The sequence below is a fragment of the Symphalangus syndactylus genome, chromosome 7 (genome assembly GCF_028878055.3).
Source record: "Symphalangus syndactylus isolate Jambi chromosome 7, NHGRI_mSymSyn1-v2.1_pri, whole genome shotgun sequence".
Lineage (NCBI taxonomy): Eukaryota > Metazoa > Chordata > Mammalia > Primates > Hylobatidae > Symphalangus > Symphalangus syndactylus.
The window spans coordinates 59,189,140-59,207,644 of NC_072429.2; the positions used below are offsets into that span (position 1 = coordinate 59,189,140).

Here is an 18,505-nt window from a genome sequence, read left to right on the forward strand (position 1 = left end):
AGGAGATCGAGACCATCCTGGCTAACATGGTGAAACACCGTCTCTACTAAAAATACAAAAAAATTAGCTGGGCGTGGTGGTGGGCGCCTGTAGTCCCAGCTACTCGGGAGGCTGAGGCAGGAGAATGGTGTGACCCCAGGAGGCGGAGCTTGCACTGAGCTGAGATCCCGCCACTGCACTCCAGCCTGTGTGACACAGCAAGACTCTGTCTCAAAAAAAAAAAAAAAGACTTCAAATAAGTTTTGAATGGGAATTTAGAGGACAGGTAGGATTTTCACAGGAAGAGATGGTAGAAAGGTAGGACGGCACTTTAGACAGAGAGAACAGGAAGCTTAAAAGCATGAAGGCAGTCATAACGTGTAAGGGAATGGCGATTGCCCATTTTCTTCAGGTAAGAAAAGAATGTGCTACTACAGGTTGAGTATCCCTTATCTGAAATGCTTGGGACCAGAAATATTCTTGGTTTCAGAATTTTGTTTTGGATGTTGAAATACTTGCAGAATACATACTGGTTGAACATCTCTAATCCAAAAATCTGAAATCCAAAATGCTCCAAGGAGCATTTCTATCGAGCATCATGTCAGCACCCAAAAAGTTTTGGATTTTGGAGTATTTCGGATTTGGGATTTTTTGATTTGGGAAGCTCAAACTGTATCAGAAATTTTTTTCTCAACAGCCCTCTGTCATGGCACCAGTTGAAATTACCTGGAGATTGAGTACAGAGAATCAACATTAAGAAATTAGTCAGGAGAGAAATAAACTAAGGAGACTGACAAGAAGCAAGAATCAAGGTAGGAGAAAAGCAAAGAAACTGTGGGCTCTTGGAAGTAATGGGAGCAAAGCCCTCCAATGAGGAGATACGTTAAATGCTATGTTATACTACATTTGATTCTGCAAGTAGCTCAAAAAGATGAAGCTAGAAAAGTAATCAGTGAATGTAGTGATTTGACAAGAACCATTACAGTGGAGTGGTGGAAATAGAAGTCCAATTATTATTACTTTTGGCGGCAGAGTCTTGCTGTGTTACCCAGGCTGGAATGCAGTGGTGTAGTTAGAGTTCACTGCAGCCTCAGACTCCTGGACTCAACTTATCCTCTCACTTCAGCCTTCCAAGTAGCTGGGACTACAGGCACGCACCACCATACCCGGCTAATTTTTAAAATTTTTTTGTAGAGATGAAGTCTCACTATGTTGCCCAGGCTGGTCTTGAACTCCTGCCTCAAGCCATCCTCCTGCCTTAGCCTCCCAAAATGCTGGGATTATAGGTGTGAGCCACCACATCTAGCCTGGACGTCCAATTGGAATGGACTGTAGAAAACACAAGGTGAGAAAATGGAGCAGCATGTATAGGCAGATATTTCAAGATGTTCCTCTGTGAATGGGGAGTTGGAGAGAGATGTAGGATAAAGGGAAAGTTTTTCGAAAACTACATTTACATTCAAATAGAAATGATTCAACAGTGAGGGAGAAATAGACAAAGCAAGAGAGAGAAAGAAAGAAGAAAGGGTCATTACAGAAGCTAAATTGTTGGGAAGAAAGGAGAAGTTGGCCTTTGATTGGAGCAAATATACCTTAAAATAGCGGAAATGAAGACAAAGCATAAGAGGGCAGATGCTAGTAGGGTGGATGCTTTGGTGAGGGGAGGATGAGGGAACTCCAGTCTCAGTTCTCTCAATTCTCCACAAACACAAACTGTTATAGAGGAAGTGTGTCTCTTCTGAGTTATTGTTCAAGACAATCCCTTTGATTGTGTTTCTTCCCTTCTTTCTGCCAAAGATAGACAAAATCAGACACTAGTTCAAATGGTAAAGACAGATTTTAATCAGTAATACATTATTGCAATAGGGGACAGGAGTCAGCACAAATTCAACTTTGATTTGTGCAAAGGTGGATGGACATTTTTGAAGTGAAAGTGAGGGAGTAGGGAGGGGGAAATCAGGGGCTGAATAGAGGAAGGGAATTAAAAATCTAGAAAGGGTTGGTCAGTGTAAATGTGATTAGATCAGCTGTGTCCGCTAGCTGGTCATTATTGAAGTTGAGATTCTATTTTCTCACAGAGCCTGTGAGACAAGGCCCTATACTTCCTGATGATTACATTTCAAAGGAATAGATTTCAGGTCCTTGAGAAAGACACTGTGAGTTGTAGGAGACACATATACATCTTAAAGGGACAGAGGAGTGATTCACAATTGTAAGCCCTTTTTGGTAAATGTTCTAAGAAAGGGTGGTCAGAGTACACCCTTTACTATGTCAGATGTTGGCTTTACTATCTCAGATGGGGCTTATGTCAGATGTTGGCTGGAACAAATAGTAAATTATTATTTTTTTTTTTGAGATGGAGTCTTGCTCTGTCACCCAGGCTGGAGTGCAATGGCGCTATCTCAGCTCACTGCAACCTCCACCTCCTGGGTTCAAGTGATTCTCCTGCCTCAGCCTCCCAAGTAGCTGGGGTTACAGGCGCCCGCCACCACGCCCGGCTAATTTTTTGTATTTTTAGTACAGATGGGGTTTCACCATGATGGCCAGGCTGGTCTCAAACTTCTGAGCCCAAGTGATCCACCCACCTTGGCCTCCCAAAGTGCAGGGATTACAGGTGTGAGTCACCCGTGCCCGGCACAAGTAGTAAATTCTTTTAATTGCTTTGAGCTTTCTCAGACAGGTACATTAAGTGGGACTGGATTATCCTAGGGATGTAGCCTCAAGCTGTTAGAAATTATGTTTGTTTGTTTAAGTCTTTTAATGTGGGGGATGGGGACTGGACTACATTATTTGTGCTGGTTTTTATAGGCCAAGGTTGAGGCCTAGTTGAGAAGTAGGCTCAGAGGAATTTGGCTAGAGTTGGGTTAAGGAGAGATTCCTTAACAGTCTCTACCTATCAGATCACATTTAATCTTCCTCTAATGTTTTTTTTTTTTTTTTTTTCTTTTTTTTTTTTTTTATTAATTTTTTTTTTGCATACAAAAACAATAAACATTTTCTAAAAATACATACAAACAAAAAGATGCGTATCAAACATATTAGGAAGGTTGCACATGGGAAGTCGGGGAATAGAAATGGGGGTGGGAGTTAAAATAAATGAGAGAGGGACTTTATATGGATCAGTGATAATAACTCAATCCTCTATTTGACGAAGAAGAGGGAGAAGGAAGAGGAAGAAAAAGAAAGTGGGATAAAGGATCAGAAAGGGAGGAAAATAGAAAAAATTAGAGTATGACTCCAGGGTAGACCTGTTTTGTTGTCATTGAGTTGGTTGGTTGGTTTGTCTGTTGTATTCTTCATGTTTCGCCAAGTTGGCCAGACTGGTCTCGAACTCCTAGCCCGAAGTGATCAACCCGCCTCGCCCCCCAGAGTGCCGGGACCACAGGCGTGAGCCACCACGTCCAGCCCCCACATTGCTTCTGGCCTCCGTGGTAGACCTCCCAGACGGAGCGGCCAGGCAGAGGAGCTCCTCACTTCTACCCAGACACGGGGCGGCCGGGCAGAGGGGCTCCTCACTTCCCAGACGGGGCGGCCAGGCAGAGACGCTCCTCACTTCTTCCCAGACGATAGGTGGCCGGGCAGAGGCGCTCCTCACTTCCCAGACGATGGGTGGTCGGGCAGAGGCGCTCCTCACTTTCCAGACGATGGGTGGCCGGGCAGAGGCGCTCCTCACCTCCCAGACGATGGGTGGCCGGGCAGAGGCGCTCCTTACCTCCCAGACGGGGCGGCCGGGCAGAGGCGCTCCTCACTTCTTCCCGGACGGGGCGGCCGGGCAGAGGCGCTCCTCACTTCTTCCCAACGGGGCGGCCGGGCAGAGGCGCTCCTCACTTCTTCCCGGACGGGGCGGCCGGGCAGAGGCGCTCCTCACTTCCTCCCGGACGGGGCGGCCGGGCAGAGGCGCTCCTCACTTCCTCCCGGACGGGGCGGCCGGGCAGAGGCGCTCCTCACTTCCTCCCGGACGGGGCGGCCGGGCAGAGGCGCTCCTCACTTCCTCCCGGACGGGGCGGCCGGGCAGAGGCGCTCCTCACTTCCTCCCGGACGGGGCGGCCGGGCAGAGGCGCTCCTCACTTCCTCCCGGACGGGGCGGCCGGGCAGAGGCGCTCCTCACCTCCCAGACGGGGCGGCCGGGCAGAGGCACTCCTCACTTCCCAGACGATGGGTGGCCGGGCAGAGGCGCTCCTCACTTCCCAGACGGGGTGGCTGGGCAGAGGCGCTCCTCACTTCCCAGACGGGGCGGCCGGGCAGAGGCGCTCCTCACTTCCCAGATGGTGGGTGGCCAGGCAGAGGCGCTCCTCACTTCCCAGACGATGGGTGGCCGGGCAGAGGCACTCCTCACTTCTTCCCGGATGGGGCGGCCAGGCAGAGGCACTCCTCACTTCTTCCCGGATGGGGCGCCTGGGCAGAGGCGCTCCTCATTTCTTCCCGGACGGGGCGGCCGGGCAGAGGCGCTCCTCACTTCTTCCCGGACGGGGCGGCCAGGCAGAGGAGCTCCCCACTTCTTCCCGGACGGGGCGGCCGGGCAGAGGCGCTCCTCACTTCCCAGACGGGGCGGCCGGGCAGAGGCGCTCCTCACTTCTTCCCGGACGGGGCGGCCGGGCAGAGGCGCTCCTCACTTCCCAGACGGGGCGGCCGGGCAGAGGCACTCCTCACTTCCCAGACGATGGGTGGCCGGGCAGAGGCGCTCCTCACTTCTTCCCGGATGGGGCGGCCGGGCAGAGGCGCTCCTTACTTCTTCCCGGATGGGGCGCCCGGGCAGAGGCGCTCCTCATTTCTTCCCGGACGGGGCGGCCGGGCAGAGGCGCTCTTCACTTCCCAGACGGGGCGGCCGGGCAGAGGCGCTCCTCACTTCTTCCCGGACGGGGCAGCCGGGCAGAGGCGCTCCTCACTTCTTCCCGGACGGGGCGGCCGGGCAGAGGCGCTCCTCACTTCTTCCCGGACGGGGCGGCCGGGCAGAGGCGCTCCTCACCTCTTCCCGGATGGGGCGGCCGGGCAGAGGCGCTCCTCACCTCCCAGACGATGGGAGGCCGGGCAGAGGCGCTCCTCACTTCCCAGACGATGGGTGGCCGGGCAGAGGCGCTCCTCACTTCTTCCCGGATGGGGCGGCCGGGCAGAGGCGCTCCTTACTTCTTCCCGGACGGGGCGCCCGGGCAGAGGCGCTCCTCATTTCTTCCCGGACGGGGCGGCCGGGCAGAGGCGCTCCTCACTTCCCAGACGATGGGTGGCCGGGCAGAGGCGCTCCTCACTTCCCAGACGGGGTGGCCGGGCAGAGGCGCTCCTCACCTCCCAGACGGTGGGTGGCCGGGCAGAGGCGCTCCTCACCTCCCAGACGGTGGGTGGCCAGGCAGAGGCGCTCCTCACCTCCCAGACGGTGGGTGGCCGGGCAGAGGCGCTCCTCACCTCCCAGACGGTGGGTGGCCGGGCAGAGGCGCTCCTCACCTCCCAGACGGTGGGTGGCCGGGCAGAGGCGCTCCTCACCTCCCAGACGGTGGGTGGCCGGGCAGAGGCGCTCCTCACCTCCCAGACGGTGGGTGGCCGGGCAGAGGCGCTCCTCACCTCCCAGACGGTGGGTGGCCGGGCAGAGGCGCTCCTCACCTCCCAGACGGTGGGTGGCCGGGCAGAGGCGCTCCTCACCTCCCAGACGGTGGGTGGCCGGGCAGAGGCGCTCCTCACCTCCCAGACGGTGGGTGGCCGGGCAGAGGCGCTCCTCACCTCCCAGACGGTGGGTGGCCGGGCAGAGGCGCTCCTCACCTCCCAGACGGTGGGTGGCCGGGCAGAGGCGCTCCTCACCTCCCAGACGGTGGGTGGCCGGGCAGAGGCGCTCCTCACCTCCCAGACGGTGGGTGGCCGGGCAGAGGCGCTCCTCACCTCCCAGACGGTGGGTGGCCGGGCAGAGGCGCTCCTCACCTCCCAGACGGTGGGTGGCCGGGCAGAGGCGCTCCTCACCTCCCAGACGGTGGGTGGCCGGGCAGAGGCGCTCCTCACCTCCCAGACGGTGGGTGGCCGGGCAGAGGCGCTCCTCACCTCCCAGACGGTGGGTGGCCGGGCAGAGGCGCTCCTCACTTCCCAGACGGTGGGTGGCCGGGCAGAGGCGCTCCTCACTTCCCAGACAGGGCGGCCGGGCAGAGGCGCTCCTCACTTCCCAGACGGTGGGTGGCCGGGCAGAGGCGCTCCTCACTTCCCAGACGGTGGGTGGCCGGGCAGAGGCGCTCCTCACTTCCCAGACGGTGGGTGGCCGGGCAGAGGTGCTCCTCACCTCCCAGACGGGGCGGCCGGGCAGAGGCGTTCCCCACCTTCCAGATGGGGTGGCGGCCGGGCAGGGGTTGCAATCCCAGCACCCTGGCAGGCCAAGGCAGGCGGCCGGGGGGTAGAGGCTGCCGCGAGGCCAGATCACGCCACCGCACTCCAGCCCGGGCAACACTGAGCACTGGGTGAGCGAGACTCCGTCTGTAGTCCCAGCACCTCGGGAGGCTGAGGCGGGCAGAGCACTCGGCGTCAGGAGCCGGCGACCAGCGTGGCCAAGATGGCGAACGCGTGCCTGCATCCAAAGGAGAAAAGGCAGGCAGCGGTGGCGCGCGCCGGCAGTCCCAGGCAGTCAGTGGCGCGGGCAGCAGCAAACGGAGTAGATTGCAGCCTGGGCCAGAGAGGGAAAGAAAGAAAGAAAGAAAGAAAGAGAGAGAGAGAGAGAGAGAGAGGGAGGGAGGGAGGGAGGGAGGAAGGAAGGAAGGAAGGAAGGCTCTTCCTCTAATGTTTAACTTCAAGAAGATAACTTACATTTTGGATTTTTGTTGTTGGTTTTTTTTTTCCTTATTCCAGCCAAATTAATCTCTCTCCTCTGAACTCACAGAACCTTTTGTAGTACTTCTCATAAAGAAATTTATCATGTACCTTTTGGCAAATTTTATTATCTTATTTCATTGTGTACCTGCTCATGTATTTATTTCTTAGCTACCAGACGGCATCGCAATTTCCTCCAGGAATGTTGACCTAATGTGTTACAGGTTCTGCACAGCACTTGGACACATGGAAGAGACTCAGTCACAGTCAAAGGGTACCCAGGCACCTTCATTCATTCCCAAAATTTTTAATGGGTGTGCTCACTATACATAGCATTTTGTCCAGTGCTGCTAGGGGTCAAATTCAAAAGACCCAGCCACAGTTTTTATTCTTGGTTTCCCTGCCTTCTCTTCACAGTCCTGCGACTTACTAGAGAAAGCTGAGATGTACCTTTACCTTGAAGCTTTTAAAAATGTAACCCTGCAAAACCTCATCCTTAAGACAGTATGAGATATGTTTCCACAAGCATACAATTCAGAGGTTTGGATCCTTTTGTGGTTCATAAGTGTGATGATTGGGTGTTCATGTGCAGCTGTGAGATGTGCCACCCTTGAACCTTGTTACGAGTCCGGCACATTACCTGTTTAACGTGAAAAAGAAACTTAGAGGCTTGTTATTCAAGAATCCCTCAAAGGTAAACAATCAAAGGCTCATTCTCAGCATATATGACGTTATAACCACATTGAGATACCACTCATACCCACTAGAACAGCTCTAAACAAAAGTCAGGTAATAACAAATACTGGTGAAGATGTAGAGAAACTGGAACCTTTCTACGCTGCTGGTGGGCATGTTAAATGGTACAGCCACTTTGGAAAACAGTCTGGCAGTCTCTCAAACATTTAGACATGGAGTTACCATATGACCCACGGTTCTCTGGGGGGCAGGCCTATACAAATCTATCTCAAAGTCCCGGGATGCCGGGAGGTGGAAGAAAGAGGCTGACAAATAAAGTTCCTTGGGAAGAAACATTTAATAGCGACTAAGGAACAGAAGCCATGTCCATATCTGTGTCTTGGGCAGCAAGATGAGATGGTGGATTGCTGTGCTATTAACCCCCAGACTCATTGCTTTTTTTTTTTTCTTTTGAGACAAAGTCTCTCTCTCTCTGTATTGCCTAGGTTGGGGTGCAGTGGTACTATCATGGCTCACAGAAGCCTCAAACTCCTGGACTCAAGTGATTCTCCTTCCTCAGCCTCTCTGGTAGCTGGGACTATAGGTGTGTGCCACTGCGCCCAGGTGATTTTTATTTTTTATTTTTTGTAGAGACAGGGTCTTGCTTTGTTGCCCAGGCTGGTCTTGAACTCCTGGCTTCAAGCAATCCTCCAGCCTCAACCTCCAAAAGCATTGGGATTACAGGCATGAGCCATCACTCTAGCCCCTTAGGGCTTATATACCATAGGGGAGGGGTGGTTCAGAAGGGATGTGTAGGACAATTGAAGTATAATAACATCAAGTTGTTTGAATTAAGGACAGAACATACTGGGTAGATACCTGCTCTTACACAAGCAACAACAGATAAAGTAGAAATCTTAGAAGCAACAACAGATAAAGTAGAAATCTTCCCAGAACAGGGGTCAATCAGAAGCCAACACGGAGGATTAGCTTCCAAGATGGAGCTGCTTTTGCCTCCACATGCAGCAATTCCACTCTTAGATTCCAATTCCACTCAACAGAAATGGAAACATAGGTCCATAAAAAAACTGTACACGACTGTGTACAGCAGCCTTATTCACAATAGCCAAAATGTGGAAACAACTGAAATGTCTATCAACTGATGAATGGATAAACAAAATGCAACAGAATATGCTCCAGCAATCTAAAGGAATGAAGTACTGTACAGATACATGCTACAACATAGATGAACCTTGAAAGCATTACGCTAAATGAAAGAAGCCAGACACAAAAGGCCACATATTGTATGGCTGAATTTATATGAAATATCCAGAATAGGCAAACCCATAGAGATAGGAAATTGATTATTGTTTGCTAGGGCTGGGGTTTGGAGGGTAGAGTTAGGAAGACTGATAGCTAGAGGGTAGGGGTTTCTTTTACATGTGATGAAAATGTTCTCAAATTGTGGTGATTGTTGAACATATCTGGAAATATACTAAAAATCGCTGAATGATACATTTTAAATGGTTGACTTGTTTGGTATGTGAGTTATATCCCAATAAAGCTGTTATATACAAAAAAAAGTCATGCGACCAATTATTTCAACAATCAAGAGACTGTGTTAAAGATTCTTTGCTTGGCCAAACTTCAGTTAGGCTTCGGAATCTTCTCCCAGGTCCTTGTGTGCACTTCCTTATAAATGCAGTGTTAGGAAGTAACACTGCCACGGCAGTTTAGCAAGAATCCCCCACCCTCCATATGTGATCAAAATTCTTTATTCCCTACCCTTGGTATCTGACCCCCTGGCCTGCCTTCGCTGGGACTCCTGTTAGGTTGGTTCAGCCAGAATTCCCCCCAGAATTGATGTTTTCCTCTTAGCAGTTTTCTGAACACCTGCTCCCTGCTCCTTGGCTATAAATCCCCACTTATTCCTGGTGTATTTGGAATAGTTACGATCGAGTTGCCTTCACCCCTTTAACTTCCGTCTTTTTTTTTTTTTTCACAGGACCCAAAACGTTGTTATTTCAAGTCCTTGTGGCCAACAGATTGGTGGTTTATGTACCAGCATCCCTTTTTATGCGTAAAATACTTAAAACGCAGCCTGCAATGGTTGGTAAAGTGGTGAAACGTTTAGTGTGTGAGGTCGGATCCTAGTCTGGCCGCTGGTCCTGGCGATCCTCTGAGGCGGCCTGAGTTTGGGGCGCCTCGTGTCACCGCACGCCCCTCCTCCGGGCCTGAGTCACGGTGCCGCCGGAGTCCCCACGCGAGGATGCTGCGGTGAGCGCGGCCGGGACGCCGCGTCGGGCTCTCGGCCGCCCAGCGGCGCCGCACTGGAAGCCAGGCCGGCAGCCGCGCGCTCTCCAGCCGGCCACGAAGCCCGCCCTCCCCCACTCCTCCGGACCTCTTCGGCAGGCGGCGGCGGGGCCTGCCTGTGTGCTCTGCGCCTGCCCGCGCCTGCCCTCCATGGCGTTTATCCGGAAGAAGCATCAGGAGCAGCAGCTGCAGCTCTACTCCAAGGAGAGGTGCGCGCCCAGCTGAAGAAGGGCCCAGCCGGGGGCCTGGTCGGGGCCGGTCGTGGGGACGCCGGCTGGAGATCTGAGGGACGGGAGGCGGCGTGGGGGCCGGGCACGGAGGCAGGGGCCGGACGCGCGTCCAGGGCCTGGGCTGGGGGCTGTGGCGGAAACCTGAGGTCCGGGTGAGAGGCCGGGGGCCTGGTCTGGGCCGGAGCCTGCCGGGGACTGGAACCGGATGACGGGCCAGGCCAGAGTCCACCGCGGAGCCGAGGCACGCCGAGCCAGCTTGCAGTGCAGGTCCCGGCGGCCGCGGGCAGCTCACCCGGAAGGCCGCGCGGGGTCCGGGCGTGGGTCCCTACCCGGGCGCCCAGCACGCGAGCCCGGGCGTTCGCGGGGGAGGGTGAGTACGCTGCCCGGCGGGCATCCCCTTTCTAATCCTTCCCCTTAATCGGGTCCAGGCACTCGGCGCCGGCGCCGCAGAGTTGGTCGCCGGGCGGCACCGAGCAGGCCGGCGACCACCCACTCGCATTGCCGCGCCTTTTTCTTGCCGACTCCTTTAGACACAGGACTACCTCTATGCCCTGGAAGGCTGGGAGGAGGGCCGCCAGAAAGGCCTGATTCTGAGGAAAGCCAAGGTCCTGCCTCCCAAACACTTGCTCCCTGCGCAGTGGACCTTGTGTTGGAAAACTTTGCAGTCGAAATCGCGGTGCGGCAGCGGAGCACTCATTCTCACTGGCATCCCAGTAAGGATTTGGGATCCCTCGAGCTAAAATGGTCTCACAGCAGTTCCGTTTCAGAGATTCTGGACCTGTCCCCAAGGGAAGTCTCATAAGAAAGCTCACTTCGGCTCTATGTATAGTTCCCAGAGCATTTTTGGTGACAGAAACAACTTGCTGGGTCTGCAGCTCAGATGCCAAAAGGAAAGGGGGGCTGAATCATTTTTACAAACACACTGTTTTGATTGTGAGAGCTACAGATCTTCCAGTGCTGCTAGCCTGTCACGTTGTCTCATCAGTGAATACCAGCAAAACAGGTTACACGTGGGAATACAAGTGCAGACTTCAAGATTTGTCTACACTTGTTTTATAAGGGTTGACTCGACCCCTTTGATCCAGACATTCATCCCTCTCTAATCTGTAATGTTGGTCTAACCAGTGTGTCCACAGTACGAAATGTAATTTTTCTACTATAGAGAAGAAGATACGATACACAGAAAACATATCTCAGATATGGCTTTCAAAAATGTTTTTGGTGATGTGATTAGGTTTTAGTCACAGAAAGAGTTGTTTATTAAATAACTGAGCCTTAACTATGTAACTCACACTTAGGGATGCCCTTCTGACTAATTTTGTAATGCATTTTTCTTGTGGAAAGAGCTTGAGTGGAGTTTCGTTGTTTAGTACCAACAATATTAAGACTTGTTGGTGCTCTGTACTGAGTGGGTGAACATTCAGATTTAAATTGTGAGAACTTTGACACACTTTAATTGCCATCATGTTGTATGATATGAGTCATTCGTGCCAATACTGTGGCCTCTTTGATATACAGGGAAACGTTTTTGGTTCTGGCTGTTATTTCGATGAAGTAATTTGTGTTCAATTTGGGTAGCTCATACAGCTCCGTGGTGTCACACAAACCTTGAAACCTGTACTTATATTTCCATGTATATGCTGCTTTGTTAGAATTCATTGATCAGACAACAACATGATAGCCTGGCAGTGTTCAGAGAGAACTCTAGCTCTCGCAACCAAAACATTTATCTATCCAGTCAGGAGGCATCAACTGTTCCTGAGCATCAGTCATCTGAAAAAGTTGGCGCCATGTGTTTTATATTTATTTGAATTATAACTTGCTGAGTGCCCAAATTGTTTAGTGCTCTGCTCCATGGCTTTGCAACCTGGGTTGATGGGCATACTCCATTCAATGCATAGAATACGCCTTTGAATGACAGGAATCTATCTCACATCAGGTATGCACTAGAATCAAGGAGTCTCTTTATAAATCTTAGAATTCATTCTGAAACAGAAGAATATTTCAAGGCAACTTTATTAAGCCCCAAATTTACCATTTCTGCCCAGATTTTTCCTGGTTTATCCCCTTGCGTCAATAAACACATTAGCAAATGGATTGGACTGGTCATTGGCTCCAGCTTACCCAAGAAAATTGTTACTTTCCTTGGAAAACTTGAAGAGGGATTGTTTCAGAGGTTACCCATGAGAGGCCTCAACCTGTTCATTGTAAGTTCACTGGTGGCTCTCATGCTAATTAAGGGATTTTAGATTTCCAGAGCTACCAAATATTGACCCCAGAAAAGAAACTTGAAATGAGCATTTATTTCTCTTATTGTTAGGTTGATGTACTTTGATATTCCTGTGAAAGCAGAAGCATAGAGACTGACTAGGAGATTCTTGCATTGGTGGTTTAAACCAAGGTGGTGGCAGAATAGATGGAGGAAAGTGGATGGATTCTAGATGTTTTTAGGAAGTGTGATTGACAGGTCTTGGTGTGGTGTATTGTATGTGAGAGGTGATAAAGTAAGAATTCCAGCTAGAATTATCTCATAAAATACAGCACACCCAGTTAAGTTCGAATTTCAGATAAACAATGAATAATTTTTTAGTATAAGTAAATGCGATAGTATGTGCAATATTTGGTATATACTTATACTAAAATTTTTTTTAGTATAAGTAAATGCGATAGTATATGCAATATTTGGTATATACTTATACTAAATGTTTTTTTGTTTTTTTCAGACTGAGTCTCACTCTGTTGCCCAGGCTGGAGTGCAGTAGCGTGATCTCGGCTCACTGCAAGCCCCGCCTCCCGGGTTCATGCCATTCTCCTGCCTCAGCCTCCTGAGTAGCTGGGACTACAGGTGCCCGCCACCACGCCCAGCTAATTTTTTGTATTTTTAGTAAAGACAGGGTTTCACCGTGTTAGCCAGGATGGTCTCGATCTCCTGACCTCGTGATCCACCCGCCTCGGCCTCCCAAAGTGCAGGGATTACAGGCGTGAGCCACCACGCCAGGCCCTTATACTAAAATTTTTTAAAGTATATTATTTATCTGAAGTTCAAATATAACTGGGCATATGATATTTTTATTTGCTAAACATGGAAATTCTACTCTCAGACTTCTGATTTTAATAACTATAAAGTGGTGCCATTTAATGGTGATGTTTATAAATAAATGTTTTGGTAATTTTAAGGATTAGAAAACAAACAGACACTTGGCCATTCAAAATAAGTATACTTATATCCTGGTTAAGATTTAGGTGGCAGGCCAGACACAGGGCACCACCTGTAATCCCAACACTTTGGGAGGCCAAGGTGGGAAGATCACGAGGTCAGGAGTTCGAGACCAGCCTGGCCAATCTCTAATAAAAATACAAAAATTAACCAGGCGTGGTGGCATGCACCTGTGGTCCCAGCTACTCAGGAGACTGAGGCAGGAGAATTGCTTGAACCTGGGAGGCGGAGGTTGCAGTGAGCCTAGATGGCGCCATTGCACTCCAGCCTGGGCGACAGAGCGAGACTCCATCTAAAAAAAAAAAAAAAAAGATTTAGATGGCAGGAATCATATTGATTTTATTGTTTTTTAAAAATGTCCTGTGCAGGTGTTGGTGAGGGTAAATTGAAAACATTTTTTAAAGGCAATTCACATGTCTTCCTTGGATTTGTCAGGGATGGCAGGTGTATACAGTAGGTAAGTAGATGAGGATATTATACAAACTTTCTATTTTAATATGAAATATATTAAAAGGTGGGAAGATCGCTCGAGCCCAGGAGTCCAAGGTTACAGTGAGCAATGGTCATACCACTGCACCCCAGCCTGGGTGACACAGTGAGACCCTATCGCAAAAAAAAAAAAAAGACATTTCTATTTTATGATTTACAAGTAGACTAAGGTAGGCAAATTGTTAAATTTTTTTGCTTTACTATCCACTGTGGAGTGTTGGGATGACAGCTATTTCTTGGGTAATGTAGAAATTTAGATACTTGCCCAGCTGCCATGGCTTACACTTGTAATCCCAGCACTTTGGGAGGCCAAGGCACAAGGATCGTTTGAACTCAGGAGTTTTGAGACCAGCCTGGGCAACATAGGGAGACCTTGTCTCTATTTAAAAAATAAATAGGCCAGGTGTGGTGCCTCATGCCTGTAATCCCAGCACTTTGGGAGGCCAAGGTGGGTGGATCACTTGAGGTCAGGAGTTCGAGACCAGCCTGGTCAACATGGTGAAACCCAGTCTCTACTAAAAATAAAAAAAAAACTAGCCGGGTTTGGTGGCACACACCTGTAATCCCAGCTACTCGGGAGGCTGAGACAAGAGAATCGCTTGAACTTGGGAGGCAGACGTTGCAGTGAGCTGAGATTGTGCCATTGCACTCCAGCCTGGTCAACAGAGTGAGACTGTTTCAAAAATAAATACATAATACAAAAGAAATTTAGATAGTTGAGATATGTTTCCTTCTGAGGAAGAGTCATAGGTTTATCTCTGTAATGTCATAGAATAAATTCTTTTTTTTTTTTTTTTGAGACGGAGTCTTGCTCTGTCGCCCAGGCTGGAGTGCAGTGACTCAATCTCGGCTCACTGCAAGCTCTGCCTCCCGGGTTCACACCATTCTCCTGCCTCAGCCTCCCGAGTAGCTGGGACTACAGGTGCCCACCACTACGCCCGGCTAATTTTTTGTGTTTTTAGTAGAGACGGGGTTTCACCGCATTAGCCAGGATGGTCTCGATCTCCTGACCTTGTGATCCTCCCGCCTCGGCCTCCCAAAGTACTGGGATTACAGGCGTGAGCCACCGCACCTGGCCCAGAATAAATTCTTAATTGTGGTTTGTAAGTTCCATAAAATTTCTACTCAAGGATGGAAATTAGTGATCTTGAATTCTGTATTTGGTGCCTACATATTACATTAATAGTTTAACAGGCACTTTGAGGTTTCAACTTTGTTTCGGACATTCCATGAGCGTATAACACTCTTGATTAATATTAAATAGGCCAGGTGTAGTGCCTCATGCCTGTAATCCCAGCACTTTGGGAGGCCAAGGTGGGTGGATCACTTGAGGTCAGGAGTTCGAGACCAGCCTGGTCAACATGGTGAAACCCAGTCTCTACTAAAAATAAAAAAAAAACTAGCCGGGTTTGGTGGCACACAAACCCTGATTAATATTAACTTTCTTTTTTTTTTGAGTTGGAGTTTCCCTTTTGTTGCCCAGGCTGGAGTGCAATGGCACGATCTTGGCTCACTGCAAACTCCGCCTCCTGGGTTCAAGCAATTCTCCTGCCTTAGCCTCCCAAGTAGCTGGGATTACAGGCATGAGCCACCACGCTTGGCTGATTTTATGTTTTTAGTAGAGATGGGGTTTTTCCATGTTGGTCAGGCTGGTCTCGAACTCCCAACCTCAGGTGAGCCACCATGCCCGGCCTAACTTTCTTTTAATCAATATATTTGTTTAATCAATTGTGTCTATATTTATTTTATAAAAAGCACTTGGCGAGAGGGCAAAGTGATTGTGGTACTTCGGTTTAATCTTTCATTTCTAAGGCTTATCATCCCAGTCTTTTCAGATCTGTTTGTGGGATCTACCAGGTGTTGAAAATCGAGATAAGTGGAGATAAAGTCAGGACTTTTTAGTCAGGAATGCCGATAGGTCCCAAGAAATCTACCTGACTATGACTTAAAGAAATAGGGTTTTTTTTTTCTCGCATGAAAAACAGCGGCAGAGGAAATAAATGTTGCAAATTTCTTGGTTAATTTAGACTCCATATTGACTTTACCCAAAATGTATTACTAGCCTACTCACTTACTTCCCTTTTATCTCAAATTAACCTCTTCCAAAGTGGCTACCATGGAGCAGTCACAGGAATCTATCCATAAATGGATTTTGAGTATGTAAGCTATATAATTTTCATTTAAAAATTTTTTTTTTTTTTTTTTTTTTTTGAGACGGAGTCTCGCTCTGTCGCCCAGGCTGGAGTGCAGTGGCGCAATCTCGGCTCACTGCAAGCTCCGCCTCCCGGGTTCACGCCATTCTCCTGCCTCAGCCTCTCCGAGTAGCTGGGACTACAGGCGCCCGCCACCACGCCCGGCTAATTTTTTTTTTGTATTTTTAGTAGAGACGGGGTTTCACCGTGGTCTCGATCTCCTGACCTCGTGATCCGCCCGCCTCGGCCTCCCAAAGTGCTGGGATTACAAGCGTGAGCCACCGTGCTCGGCCTAAAAAATTTTTTAATGTGATATAAAATTGGAATGGTCATTTAAGGAATTCAGTGCTATTTTTCTTCTAAATACCATTGTCATTTCATCTTTTAACCATCAGATATTTAGAATTGTGTCTTAAAATGTCCAACTCATAGATTTTGGAAATTATCTTTTTGTTGTTTTTTTTGTAACTTGTATTCAGTAAGTAACTTAGAATTGTTATCTTCTTGGTGAGTTGAATTTTTTATCAATATATAATTGTGTCCAGAATTGGTGGGTTCTTGGTCTCACTGACTTCAAGAATAAAGTCATGGACCCTCACGGTGAGTGTTACAGTTCTTAAAGGCGGTGTGTCCAGAGTTTGTTCCTTCTGATGTTTGGATGTGTCTGGAGTTTCTTCCTTCTGGTGGGGTTCGTGGTCTCGCCAGCTCAGGAGTGAAGCTGCAGACCTTCGCCGTGAGTGTTACAGCTTTTAAGACAGCGGTCTGGAGTTGTATCGTTCTTCTTGGTGGGTTCGTGGTCTCGCTGGCTTCAGGAGTGAAGCTGCAGACCTTCATGGTGAGTGTTACAGCTCATAAAGGCAGTGGGGACCCAAAGAGTGAGCAGCACCAGGATTTATTGCAAAGAGCAAAAGAACAAAGCTTCCACAGTCTGGAAGGGGACCCCAGCGGGTTGCCACTGCTGGGTGGGGCAGCCTGCTTTTATTCTCCTATCTGGCCCCACCCACATCCTGCTGATTGGTAGAGCCGAGTGGTCTGTTTTGACAGGGCGCTGATTGGTGCATTTACGATCCCTGAGCTAGACATAAAGGTTCTCCAAGGCCCCACCAGAGTAGCTAGATACAGAGTGTTGATTGGTGCATTCACAAACCCTGAGGTAGACATAAAGCTACACATCCTCACCAGACTCAGGAGCCCAGCTGGCTTCACCCAGTGGATCTCCCATTGGGGCTGCAGGTGGAGCTACCTGCCAGTCCCGCGCCATGCGCCCGCACTCCTCAGCCCTTGGGTGGTCGATGGGACTGGGTGCGGTGGAGCACGGGGCGGCGCTCGTCGGGGAGGCTCGGGTCACACTGGAGCCCATGAAGGTGGTGGGAGGCTCAGGCATGGCGGGCTGCAGCTCCCGAGCCCTGCCCCGCAGGAAGGCAGCTAAGGCCCCGTGAGAAATTGAGCCAGCGCCGGTGGGCTGGCACTGCTGGAGGACCCAATACACCCTCCGCAGCAGCTGCTGGCCCGGGTGCGAAGCCCCTCATTGCCCGGGGCCGGCAGGGCCAGCTGCTCCGAATGCTCCGAGTGCAGGTCCAGCCAAGCCCACGCCCACCCAGAACTCCAGCTGGCCTGCAAGTGCCGCGCGCAGCCCGGGTTCCCGCTCGCGCCTCTCCCTCCATACCTCCCTGCAAGCTGAGGGAGCTGGCTCTGGCCTTGGCCAGCCCAGAAAGGGGCTCCCACAGTGCAGCGGTGGGCTGAAGGGCTCCTCAAGTGCTGCCAAAGTGGGAGCCCAGGCAGAGGAGGCGCCCAGAGCGAGCGAGGGCTGTGAGGACTGCCAGCACGCTGTCACCTCTCATAATGAACTCTTCACTTCTAGTAATTTTTTTTCTATTATGTCTGATATTGATATAGCTATATCAGTTTTCTTTTGGTTATTTGCTTTGTATGGGATTTTCCGTTGTTTTACTTTTCACTGTTCTGTGTCTAAGTAGCTTATACTTGGACTTTTTTTTAATGATTCATTTTGATAATTTTTATCTTAATGAATTAGTTTAGTCTGTTTACATTTATTATTACAAATATATCTGAATTCACTTTTTACTTTTTAGTTTTGTTCTTTTATTTTGCCTTCCTTCTGTTCTTCCTTTGGATTAAATAAGGCCCCCTTGCTCCCTTTCATTTTTTCCTGAAGAGTATGGAAGTGTTATATATTTTATTTGTTTTTCTAATGCTTATCCTTAAAACGTTAGCATATTAAATTTAAGATCTGAAGCTAATCATTATCTTTCCTCTCTACTACTGTAAGAACCTTGGAACACTTAACCCCTGTGCCCCCATCCTCAATTATAGTCTGTTATTGTCCGGTATTTTTTATCTCTATTTTAAACCTACAGATTGTACATTACTAATTGCCTGGTTAATGCTTCTGTAGTTTTACATGCATATTTACCATTGTTTTTGTTCAATATTCCTTCTTACATGTCATATCCTCGTTACAGAATTATTTTCTCTTTCCTGAAGAATATCCTTTAGAAGTTCCTCTGATCGGGGTTGGATGATGATAAACCACCTCTGTTTTTGTCTGTCTGAACATATCCTTATTTTGCTTTTGCTTTGAAAATCCATTTTGCTAGATGTTTAATTCTGTCAGC

General features: G+C 49.6%; 1 protein-coding gene and 1 non-coding gene across 15 annotated transcripts in view; both read left to right on the forward strand.

Moving 5' to 3' along the window:
• The first annotated feature begins 7,299 nt into the window (after positions 1-7,299).
• Positions 7,300-7,403, forward strand: LOC129487103 (small nucleolar RNA U13). The gene has a single exon (XR_008659225.1). It is a non-coding gene; the product is annotated as a small nucleolar RNA U13 (small nucleolar RNA).
• Positions 7,404-9,433: 2,030 nt separating this feature from the next.
• NSMAF (neutral sphingomyelinase activation associated factor) overlaps positions 9,434-18,505 on the forward strand; it is an 83,291-nt gene continuing 74,219 nt past the window's right edge. For 12 of the 14 annotated variants that reach the window (XM_055286325.2, XM_063643288.1, XM_055286324.2 and 9 more), the window contains exon 1: positions 9,452-9,950. In XM_055286325.2, the coding sequence (XP_055142300.1) occupies positions 9,892-9,950 (59 nt within the window). In that variant the 5' untranslated portion in view covers positions 9,452-9,891. Of the gene's footprint in view, positions 9,951-18,505 lie in introns of all 14 variants that reach the window. The other 2 variants (XM_055286330.2, XM_055286335.2) reach the window with 2 other exon arrangements.